The following is a 12514-nucleotide window of genomic DNA, read 5'->3' on the forward strand; positions in this document are numbered from 1 at the left end:
AGACGTTTCCGCCTTTGGTTTTCGGGGTGTGACAGAAATATAAATTAAACCTTATATTTTAAAAGTAAGTTTATTAAAAGATAAAATGTATTCCATTAAATTCTACTTTATCTCATTCATAAATTTTACTCATTAATATATATATATATATATATATATATATATATATATATATATATATATATATATATATATATATATATATATATATATATATAAATAAAAGTTGTGATAGATTTCAACAGTAAACTGTTGAAATTCTATCCAACTATGGTCCCTCTAATTTTGTTACCAATTTTCTCTCTGTTTTAATTTAATTAGAGGGGGGGTTTTTGTAAAAATTTTCAACCCCTTTCAACGTGTCCAACGCTTGATCCTTTATTCATATACTCGGATCTACGTGTCAATTAATGGATATTTCTTTTTCTTTCCTTAACTTCTTTCTCTTCCATATCTCCTTCTTTCTTCTTTCTGCTCCCTGCTTTCTTTCATCCACATCCGTCTTTCTCTCTGTAAGGTAAATTTTCACATACGTTCATCTTATTTTTTCTTGTTTTCTGGTATAATTGGTTTATAACTTCGGTCGTCTCACCCCTGCTACTCCAAACCACCATTGATTTATCCTCTTTACTTCAACAGGGAAACAACAACGTGGTCGGATCCTTGGTGGTATATCTACTTATCGACTTAGTTTAATCCCTCCGCTCCTTCTCGATGTTTCCTCCACCGCATCTCCCTATTTGCTCTACCTTCCACTGATTGTCGTCACGGGAGTAACTTCAGATGGTAGTGTTTTGTTTATTTCAATCGCGCTTCCTTCTACGTATTCACTATGTTTTCTGCAGATAATTTGGGGTTTTTTTCTGGCAGCAAGGGAATTTGCTTGATGGTTGTAAGAGGATTAATCTATTGCAGAGTACAAACACGCACGTCGACTTCCACGTTCTGCAACCACCGCAATTTCTCACCCTCCCTTTATATAGTCGATCTAACCCACATACCTTATTTGATTTGAATCCATCAGGTATAAATTTATAATTTGATTTGATTTTTGGTTCCAGGTTTTATAGAGACTTCATGTAGCAATTCAGGTACTGCACAATTTGATGAAGATCAAGAAGTTGAAATCTTGGGATAAAGTACGAGCTGCACCCAATCGGTCCGTGGTCTGGGACAAGCTGAGATCAAGCTCATTTGAGTAAGCAATTCAAGTTTTATTTTTCAACTAATTAAAAAAAAACATTAGATTGTTACTTCTATCATAATTAATCAAATTCCATCAATGGAATTGGGAATTGAAGGATTTGGAACCTAAATGAATTAAATTATGTCATGCATTTGGTTGGGGGAAATGGAATGGAATTCATGTGTCTGTTTGTGTTTTTTTTTCTTAGGTTTGATAGGTCATTTAGGTATTTTTATTAAGGAAGAAATACTAAGATCTAAGTGCGATAGGTTTTACGATGGAATTTTGAAACCCATTGGCCATGGAATTTTGTGAATTCCTATGGAATTTAATTTTGTACCTGATCACAACCAAACACAGGATTGGAATGGAATTGAACTTCAATTCAACTGTAACTTTGCTTTGCTATCTCTTCTAGGGATCTTAGTTTCACAATACAAGTTTAAAAGATGCAAAGTTCTTAAAAAGATGTCCTTTTGTTTATTATGACAACACAAGTAATTATCTTTTCATCTTTCTCTTTTTCTATGTAACAGATATACAGCTTCAACAAATTTAGACAAGTGTCACTGCTGGGAGGTTAGATATGTCAAATGACACAATAAGGCATACAGTTTATCCATCTATTAGATCAATTGAGCCTGAAAATAATGTTAAGTCATTTTCTCAAAAAACACATGCTCAACCTTACAGTAACAAGTTTTAATTTTTACCACTTGCTTCTTTCCTAAATATCAAAAATCCATTTTTAAGTCTTTTTTAGTTCCATGATGTTAATTTGGCATATAATGATATTAGATTTGTTAAGCTGTATATTTTATACATTTAAATAATAACTAAATTATTTATGGGAACATTCACAACTCAAAGGCTTCATAGTGAATTTCCGGTTTCCATTTGTGAGGACTTTGAAGCCTTCAATTGATTGTGAAATAATTTAAAATTTTTGGTTTCTTCTTCCAGGTTTCTCATTTCATGGAATTCAACAGAAGGGGAAAATAATACGATTTCTTTGTTTTCTCTTTCCTTCCTTTCCAATTTCTGATGGTATGGTTTTTTCTACTTTTCTTATACTTATTTTTTATTTGTATTTGATTTCTTCCTACCATCGCCTCCAAATGTTTTCACTCTTTTTCAGATGGTGTTTGTTGAAGCTGATCTGTTTGGGTTGGCGTATCGGGAATGTTTACCAACTGAAGTGGGGAGGAGGATTGGAAATTTAATAAATTGATTGTTTGGAGTTGTTTACCTGTGTCTAAATTTAACTTTGGTGATATTTTGGATATATTTTATAAGGTATGCTATTTTTTTCAGATTCCAAAGGAAACCGGGTAATAGATTAACATGTTGTATGTGTTCTTCTTTTTCTGTGATCAATTTCCTTTCCTGCTCATAATCACTATCATAAATGTTGATTATGTTGATGGTGTGTTCATACAGGTTGTTACTGCGTATGATTGGAAAATATGATGTGCACAATTAAATATATATATATAGATTACAATGATTTTCAGATGGTGTTTGTTGAAGCCGATCTGTTTCGGCTGGCGTATCGGGGATTTTTACTCATTCAATCTTAATAGAGAAGGAATTTATAACCTGCTATTTGTAATTTGTTGTTGTTTTGAAGTTTTTGGAATTTCTTTTACATTATTAATGGAATATATTTCCTCTTTAGAGACGCACATCAAGTGCTCGACAAAATGTCTGATACAAACACCACTGCAAAATATGTGACTCCAAATAGGGGTTCGTTGTTGGAGCAATCATCTTATGTACAACCAAGTGGAAACCCTCGCGTCTGTTGTGAAGAAGTACTATTTATTTACTTACTTCCACCTATAATCTTCGATGTTGTATACAAGTGTTGGAGAGAGATTGAGATTGATGGCCCTCTTCCGGGCTTCAATTTTATTCCTAGCAAGCAACTTCACGACCTTCTTTCTTTTTGATAATTTTCGTTTCTCTTTGATGGTGTTGGATTTGATCTCAATTTTTCATCTTATTATTATGATTTCCTTTTGGATCATCTTGAAATTGATACTTGAAAGATGACAACCCACGTGGGTCTGCTGGTTGACTATACAATTCCAGAGATCTCATCACAAAAGTAACAAGAAAAAACTATTTTTTTCAAACTCCTATAGTCCTATTGAATGCTAAGGTTTTTTATAACAATTGCACATGTTCTTGCTAAATTGTGATGTTTCCTGCACTTTCCCATTATCCGAGATGTTTGGTATGACTTCTTTTTTTATACATTACATAAATTTATATAAAATTCATTCAGGTTAATAGGAAACTTAAATGTTTAAATAACTCACTCTAACATACACTACATATTTTTTTATAAAGGCTCATAAAAATATGGTTGGATGGGAACAATCCTTGTAATTAAGGTTTCCCCTGTATCAGCAGAACAATTGGAGAGTTGTTCCATTACACAGATAAACCTGAAACTTTTTATGTGCTTAACCAAAGTCAACAACTTGACATGTTAAATAGAATAATTAGTTTTTACTGTTTTGGTCTAATAATTAGTGACCGAATAAATTGTGGTGTTTATGTATTTACACCCGAAATCTTTACTGCAATTCAACGTGTTTTTGCACAACGAAAAGACAAAGATTAGTTAAAACTTATAAAAAACTACAATATAAATTATTATTATTTTTTTTACATGAATTCTGTTTTATTATTGCCTTGCAGCTAATCTGAGACGTCAATCCAGCTTTGACGCCATACAGTCAACAACAAGGTACTTCTTTTTTAAATTTTTTAATTTTTTAATATTTTTTTATTGTTTTTCATTTTATTTAATTAATGACACAATTAAGTAATTTTATAGAGGAGAAGTTTGGTTTCAAACCCCAGTTCAAACAGGAGTATATTATGCTATAGCATGACCAACTTTAGCTTCATAATAAACCAACCGAATTGATATTTCTCTTTTGTTTGGAACCCACATCCTGTTCGTACAAATCCATTGAACCAATGTTCGAATTTGAACAAATAAAAAGTCTCATGTGGATTAGGGTTGATTGAAAGGTTAGGAGGGTTTCAACCTTTTGATTTATTTATTTTTTTAAACAGGGGAACATCGGATCCATTGAAGAAACAGGTATATGATGCACTGTTTCTTCATTGTTTTCTTCAACTGAAATACTGTTTTTTTTTTACATTTGTATTATTTTATAGTAAATTTTCCAGATTACTTCTCAAAAGTGTTGGTATAGCTCAAAGGGTTCTTATAAATCCTAGGCAAAGTACCGAAACGATATATTGGAGATGGGTATCATCATCCAAAACTATATAAACACATTACAGATTAATATTTATAATTGTATCTTTTTACATCAGATGTGTTCTCTAATATATTTTACTTTTGTTAATTTATATTTGTTACTACTAGATGTTGCTCTCCAAATTACGAAATTACCCTTGCTTGGTTAAGCTCGCATGTTACGAAATGAGATGATGATTGGTCATGGTTATTGGTAAATGGAATAATAATAGATTGTTTCTCTTTACTGGCTTTCATTGTTTTTTTAAAATGGATTACTTTGCTTTCATTGTTTTGTACCCTCATGTTAGTACGGAGGGCCATATTGTTTAAATGAGTGTCCATAATACATTTTCTCTTCAATTCTTAAACTACCCACTGGAATTTGGATTGTAGATTGCATTCTACTTTCATTTAAAACTACCTGGATATAAGATTGTATTTTCATTGTTTTTGAAAATCTATTCAAATATAGCATTGTACTTCTTTTGGTAGCATGATCTATCATTACATTTCCATTCACCCGATTGATGGAAAATTACACAGAATAGCAACATCCTTAATTTGGATACCAATTTATGCAATGTACCTCATTATTTGTCTCACAAAACGAACACATTCCGCCCCGCGCAACGCACGGGTAACCCCTCTAGTTATAAGTAAAGTTTCTTAAAATTATACTTGTTTTGTGCAAACAAATGGAGCCTTATGCACCAGAAAGGAAAACATATTTTTATTTTTGGCTTTAATCAGTCAATATTCTCCCCTTTTTGAGGATAATATAGATGCCTTGTCCTAACTTTCCTTCGGGGGCCTTCTAAATGGATTATAGATCTGATAATAATATTAGCAATTTTTTAATCTACCCTAATAAATAAGAATAATTTTGCCACATGTCATTCTCTTATTCAATTGGCCACATGTCATTTTTTTATAATTTTGAGATATATTTATTTTCCACTTGTTATTTATTTTATTTTTCATTTTAGTATTTAGTATATCATTAATTTAATTTCCATAAATTAAACCTACCATAATGACTATTAACTTCAAATTTGAAATTTGAAATTTTAATTTCAATTTCAATTTCAAATATGATTACAGTTTAAACATTTATTTTGACATATTGTTACAATTAACACGTTTAGTATACAAGTATGACAACTAAACACATAATTTTAATTTATTAGTTTTTCACGTTGTCACAACTGTAAATTTTGAGCCATGTAATCTATACATTCAAGTTAATGTGAATCCAAAAACTTCAATCAAATACAACATGCTAGAACTACAAATAGTCATCAAACAATTGGAGACCCTAGAAGTTCTTATTAAGTCTAATTTAGGCTAGAACTTCCTTATTGGATCCAAATGGGCCAATAAGCTTCCAATTAGACTATCATGGGCTTAGAACCCTAATTGGACTCTAATTGGACCCACACTTATTTATTTTAACATTTTAGGTCATGTTGGGCCTAGAATGAAATGGATTAAGAGCTTTGATACATGAGAAACCTAAAACTAGTTCAAGAAAAACATAAAAATCCTACTACATTCTCTTAAGCTTAAAACACACCCTAATTAACACTAATATTGGGCTTAGGAGCAAAAAGCCCAAAAATCTTTTTTTTTCCTTCCCATTCTCGGCCCAAGGCCCAAACCCAAGAAGGAGTTGACTTTCAAGTGACACCTCATCTTTACCCATAGGATATCCATGCATTATTCTCATTTCTCCATGCATTTCACTTCAAAGATCACTTCCATTCTTCCCTCTCCCTCCCCATTCTTGTTTTGGCCGAGAGCATCACCACACACACACAAAACACTCACAAACTCTCTCTAAAATTCACTCAAGACTTCTTCCTCTTCCCTCTCCAAAATCTCGAGTTCTAGGAAGCTTTCAAGAGGAAATCTCTACAATATTCTTCATCTAAGGTAAGATTATGCATAGATCTATGGTTTAAATTCTTTTGTTATCAAAATCCTTCCCTAATCTATACAAAAATCGTGATCTTACACCCTAGAATCATCTCAAAACTCAAGATCTTCATCAAAGGGAGCCAAGGCCAAAAACACTTCATTTTTCTTCCATCTTTTCTTCCAAAAACCGAGTCAACACCCCAAGGTGAGCTTCATACCCCCTATTTTCTGTTTTTATGAGTTTTGTGGGGGGGGGGGAGGGAATACAAGTGAAAGTGTAGATCTATATGTGTTTGTATGCCTTGTATGATTTCCATGCTTATATGTATGCTTTTATGTGTTTTTATGTTGGATCTAGCCTTAAAACCCAACAAAACCGAGATATATCTTGTGTTAAATGATTTTAGCTTCAAATATATTTCTAAACACAAAGTGCTTCAAGAAAAATGGCTAAGTGGTTTAGTAACAATTTTCTTTGGGTTAAAAACACAAATTTTGGGCCTAAAATGTGAAAAATGCAAAAATAAGGGCCCAAATTGACATTTCACAGATTCTGATGGATCAAATGTGCCAAAACAGTTTCCATAAAACTATTTCTGGAATTATATTCAATTAGAGGATTAAAAACATAAATTTCAAGCTTATTGGGCTAAAAATGAAAATTTCGGCCCAAGGAGGCCCATTATGCGAATTTTTCTGTTTTGGAGGGCCAAAACTGTGAATTTCTGTAAAACAGTGGACTATAAGTGTCCCAAATCCTTTTCAAAGGTTTAAAATGCTTTTTAAATTTAAAAAGGACCAAAGTTGCAAAAAATTTCCAATTTGGGCCAAAATTGTCAAAATTGCGAAAAGAAGGGCTAAAACCGAGAAAAACTGCATTTTCAGGGACTTAAACTGTTTTCTATGAAAAATATGCTGGAAAATATTAATTTCAATACTTTTTGGTGTTAAAATGTCAAGAAAAATAGTTTAAGGACCAAACCGGGAAATATTACATAAAAAGGGTTGAAAATGTAAATTTTACAAATAATGAGGGGCTGAAAACAGAAATATTTCAAGGCTGATTCATTATGTACAATTTGATTAAATAATGACACCGCGACTATCGACGAAATACAACTCATTACAATACCAAAAGTCGTTGCTAAACGAATTGGCTCGGTCTCGAGCCAATGGAAACCTACAACTACTAACTCTTCGATACTACGATCATACAAATAACGTTTGGTAATACATATACATACGAGTGTGCACAGACGTCTACGCACCATCTTCGGGCCCCAAAAGTGTAAAATCTTGCTTGTTGGGCCTAGCTAGCCCAATGACCTGATCTTAAGGCCCGAAGACACATATTTTCTACGGAGTGTTGAGTTTTACCGACTCGGCACAACGTAGAGTGACTTTCAATGGCTTGTACCACTGGTCCCCAAGGGTCCATGGTATTGCTAGAAGAGTCTGCATATTTTACGAGGCGGGTCGGGGACCCCTCGCACGCATATTTTCCCCAACCGGTTAATGGAGTCACCGGGGTCTTCGTGACCTCTTTCTCTTCGGATGTGGGACTACACCTTGTCCGGGCGATTGGATAACGCGATTAGTACTGACGATGCCTTCGGGTTCGTTAGTATATCTATAAACTGGGCGTTTGTGTAACGCGGGTTTGTAGTAAATAATCCTGCTCGAGAACCTTCCAACGTCGCCTGGGACTGACACTGCTATTTTCGTAATGGTTTCAACGCAACTTAATGGATGCCAAAGGAACTAGGGGAACATCGGGTTTCCCTAGGGTTTTTATTACATACAGATTTGAAACGCATACATCTTCAATGAACATTTTTTTTACAAGTATAGAAACAAACAAGCATACCTATGGATCTTCACAAACGTTTTTAAAAGCTTTTCTTTTCAGAAAATATCGGATTTTCTGGTAGTCTTTCAAGAAATACAAACATTCGATTTCAAACACTACTTATGAACTCACCAACATTTCATATGTTGACGTTTTTCAAAATACTTGTATTCTCAGGGAACCAGTGAATCAAGGGAAATCATATCCAGTGACGGTTGCAGTTTATTTTTGAATGAATGGAACAAATTAATTTTTGGGAATGTAATGTTTTAAACAATGTATGACATGTAAACACTACTGGTTGTGATATGAAATGAATGGTGACGAATGTTGTTATGTTTCATATATATTCAATGTTATGGTATGCAATTGAGTCACGACAGCCCCCGGACGTTTCCGCCGTCTGGTTCGGGGGTGTGACAGGTTGGTATCAGAGCTTTGTTTATAGTGAACTAGCATGTCGAGCCATACATTGATATGCAACTATAAACCAAAAAGAAGGACTAACATAACTCTGAACAAAACAAATAAATAAAATACACTTGCCTGCATTAGGAGTAAGGACCTAACGCTGAATCAAACACAATAAAGCTGGTATCTCGGTTCATTCGAGACTGTTCTTAGTGATACCAAGGAGCGAATGTAGCCTGATCAACTACATTCTCTCCAAGGTAAAACTAACACACGTCTTGATGAGATCGGAATAGCCAGGGAACCTAAAATTATACCCTTATCACCCAAAAAGAGAATGTTTGCTTAGTCTGTACAATAGTCATAGTACCCTAGGAATAATGTAGCATAATTACGTACTCGCACAGACAGCATGGCTGGTTTTCATCACCCTGGAGACCCCTACTTCCCTAATCAGGGAAACAACGGGTGGCTAGAGGAGGAGGAGCTTGAGGAAGAGCCTGAAGAAGAACCTGAGGAGGACCCCGAAGAGGAATCAGACGGGGAACCGGAGGCAGAAGTCGAGGGCGAGCCTGCCGAACCCGAGGAAGACGAAGAACCTTTCGGAGAGGAGCTTGATGACAGCGAAGGGGGTGATTCGGACGCAGAGTCCGAGGTCATCGACCCCCCTTACCCGATCAGGGTGCCTGCTTATCGTGTGGGACCCACTGGACCTACCCCTCCTTGGGGCATGGATCTTTGGAGATGGAGCAGACATCAGGGACAGCGACCCCCGTTTGGCATGTCACGTGAGTTCTTTGACTTGAGGGACGGAGGACCGGCCGACCGAGCTCTACCGGTCATGGTGAGACGGTTACGGGACACCGGCGACCTTGCTCAGAACACTGCTGAACAAGTACGCCAGCTGTGGACTAGGGTCGAGCGTGCGGAACAGGAGACGCGTGACGTCCTCCGGGAGTTTCACATGAGGCAGGTAAGGTGGGAATCTCGACTCCAGGATGCAGAACGCTTGGTGGCTCGTCTTCAGGGAGCGTCCACATCTTCGGCACCACCTCCTGACGCAGCTCATCGCGGTTAGGGATAGACCTATCGTAGTAGGATATTAGTAACTATGTTATGTACTCCGGCTCTATGTTTAAGTGACTACACTACTCATGGAGCCGTTATGCTGTCGGATTATTGTTACTTATGTATGCTCCTACGAGCAAATTTTCTTGTACTAAATGCGGATAATATTAATAAACCTTTGTGTGTTTTGCTATGATATTCTCAGTTGTTATGTGTTGAAGCGTTATGATTGTATGCTTGATGATAGTAATGTTTAGGTTCGTACCCTACACCTAGTTAGTAGGATCATAACCTCACCGAAACCACGTACACTCAACATCTTTCCGTTTCATGACAGAAAGATGCCTCGCCCAGCTACTCGCGGAAATCCCGAACCAACCCCGCCCGAAGTTGACTCCACTGCTTTCCAGGCAGCTGTGTCTGCTGCGGTCACGGCAGCTATGGCACAACTTCACCGAGGAAACAATGGAGGAGGCAATGGTCAAGGCTCCGGAAGTTCGAACAACGGGACGAACCAAGGACTCACTAAAACGTGCACCTACAAGGATTTTGCGAACGCTAAACCCCGAACTTTCAACGGCACTGGGGGAGTGATCGCTCTAAAGCGATGGATCGAGAAGGTAGAGTCGGTGTTCGAGATATGCGAGTGCCCCGAGCAGATGAAGGTGAAGTTCGCGGCCTGCACTTTTGTGGACCAAGCACTCACTTGGTGGAATGGTCACATAGAAGCTATGACACTCCCTGTTGCCAACTCTATACCCTGGACAGAAATGAAAGAGATGTTGACGGCTGAGTACTGCCCCCGAGGTGAAATACAGAAGATGGAGCAGGAGCTGTGGAATCTCACGGTGCAGAATGGGAACATCGATGCTTACATATCGAGATTCAGCGAACTATCCCTGTTGTGCCCGGGTATGATCACATCAGAGGGAAAGAAGATTGAACGATTCATCTGGGGACTGACATCCCCCATTCAAGGGAATGTGATAGCTGCTAACCCTGAAACGTTTGACAGCGCGAAGAGATTGGCAAAGAGGCTATATGATCATAACCACAAAAAGGGCGAAAAACCAGTGGAGACCGAGAAGAAGAAGGAGGAGGATGGTAAGAAGGGATGGAACCACAAAAGAAAGGGGCGTCAGGGCCCCGAGACCTCAAAAAGGCAACAAACAGTGGCAGTTAACGCTGTTACTGCACCGGTTCCAGTCACCTCACATGCTCCAGCCTCAGCTGCTTCAAATGCTTCAAGACCCTATTCCGGTAACGCTCCCAAGTGCAATAAGTGCAGTTTCCATCACCATGGAGAATGTAAGGAGTTCCATTGCACCAGTTGCAACCGAAGGGGACACACTGCAAGGTTCTGCAGGACTTATCCTTCTCAGAACCAGAGTCAGGGAAACAACCAGAACAACAACAACAACCACCGCAATATCAACAACACCAATGCCGGCGGCAACAACGCAGGGCCGAGCCACACCTGTTTCGGGTGTGGAAGGACGGGGCATTTCCGCCGAGATTGCCCTAACAACAACAACTCAGGAAACAGAGGAGCAGGAAGAATGCTGACTATGGGTCAGAGTGATGCAGTTCAAGATCCCGCAGTTGTGACCGGTACGTTTCTCCTAAACCATACTTATGCATGCATCTTATTTGATACCGGAGCGGAGCGAAGTTTCGTAAGCGAAAAGTTTAAACATTTACTAAAACAACAACCCCAGAAGCTAAATGAAACCTATACGGTGGAAATGGCCAATGGGAAAACCGAATCCACTAGGGAGATCTACATCGGATGTACCCTAACCCTTAACCAGCACGTCTTTCGAATAGACCTAATGCCAGTATCAATTAGGAGTTTCGATGTGATTATCGGCATGGATTGGTTAAGCCCCCACCATGCTGAGATTATGTGCCACGAGAAGGCCGTTCGCCTTCGTCTCCCAAATCACGAAACCCTAGTAATTTACGGAGACAAACCTAGCACGAATCTTCGTCTTATCTCGTGCATCAAAGCGCAAAAACACTTGCGAAAGAACAATTTGGCGTTCTTGGCCCACATAGTGGACAAGACCAAAGAAGAAACTAACATCCAAGACATTCCGGTAGCGTGTGAATTTCCGGACGTGTTTCCCGAAGATCTTCCAGGAGTACCCCCAGAGAGACAGGTTGAGTTCCGAATCGACCTCGTTCCAGGAGCAACTCCCCTCGCTAAATCACCATATCGGTTGGCACCTGCTGAAATGCAGGAATTATCCAGCCAACTCAGTGAGCTTCTGGACAAGGGATTTATCCGACCTAGCTACTCGCCATGGGGAGCTCCGGTGCTCTTTGTCAAAAAGAAGGATGGATCTTTCAGAATGTGCATCGATTACAGAGAGTTAAACAAACTCACTGTCAAAAACCGCTACCCACTCCCGCGAATCGATGATCTATTCGACCAGCTCCAAGGAGCTAGCTATTTCTCTAAAATAGACTTACGGTCCGGATACCACCAACTCAAAGTCCGAGAAGAGGATATTCCAAAAACCGCTTTTCGAACCCGCTATGGACATTATGAATTCGTTGTAATGCCCTTCGGTCTAACCAATGCACCTGCCGCATTTATGGACCTAATGAATCGAATCTGTCGACCGTTCCTGGACAACTTCGTCATTGTGTTTATCGATGACATTCTCGTCTATTCTCGAAGCAAAGAGGAGCATGGCCAACATCTCCGACAAATTTTAGAGACTCTGCGCACGGAAAAGCTTTACGCCAAACTCTCCAAGTGCGAGTTCTGGCTTCGGAGTGTGAATTTCTT

General features: G+C 38.0%; 1 protein-coding gene across 11 annotated transcripts; it reads left to right on the plus strand.

Moving 5' to 3' along the window:
• The first annotated feature begins 366 nt into the window (after positions 1-366).
• On the plus strand, positions 367-3910 carry LOC111915761 (uncharacterized). Of its 11 annotated transcripts, XR_006192853.2 has the most exons (7): positions 367-517; positions 640-786; positions 871-930; positions 1062-1198; positions 1723-1765; positions 2150-2233; positions 2325-2871. XR_006192853.2 is itself a non-coding variant. In XM_042902874.2 (6 exons), the coding sequence occupies exons 1-5, from the start codon at positions 784-786 to the stop codon at positions 2186-2188; spliced, it is 354 nt and encodes a 117-aa protein (XP_042758808.1). In that variant the 5' UTR covers positions 549-783; the 3' UTR covers positions 2189-2233; positions 2325-2871. The 11 variants fall into 11 exon arrangements, 1 of the variants encoding a protein (XP_042758808.1); XR_006192855.2 differs by adding an exon at positions 3896-3910 and having other exon boundaries at positions 640-1198; positions 2325-3000; XR_002858264.3 differs by having other exon boundaries at positions 640-1198; positions 2325-2535; positions 2627-2871.
• Positions 3911-12514: the final 8604 nt, after the last annotated feature.

Source organism: Lactuca sativa, chromosome 1 (assembly GCF_002870075.4).
Source record: "Lactuca sativa cultivar Salinas chromosome 1, Lsat_Salinas_v11, whole genome shotgun sequence".
In the NCBI taxonomy this organism is placed as follows: Eukaryota; Viridiplantae; Streptophyta; class Magnoliopsida; order Asterales; family Asteraceae; genus Lactuca; species Lactuca sativa.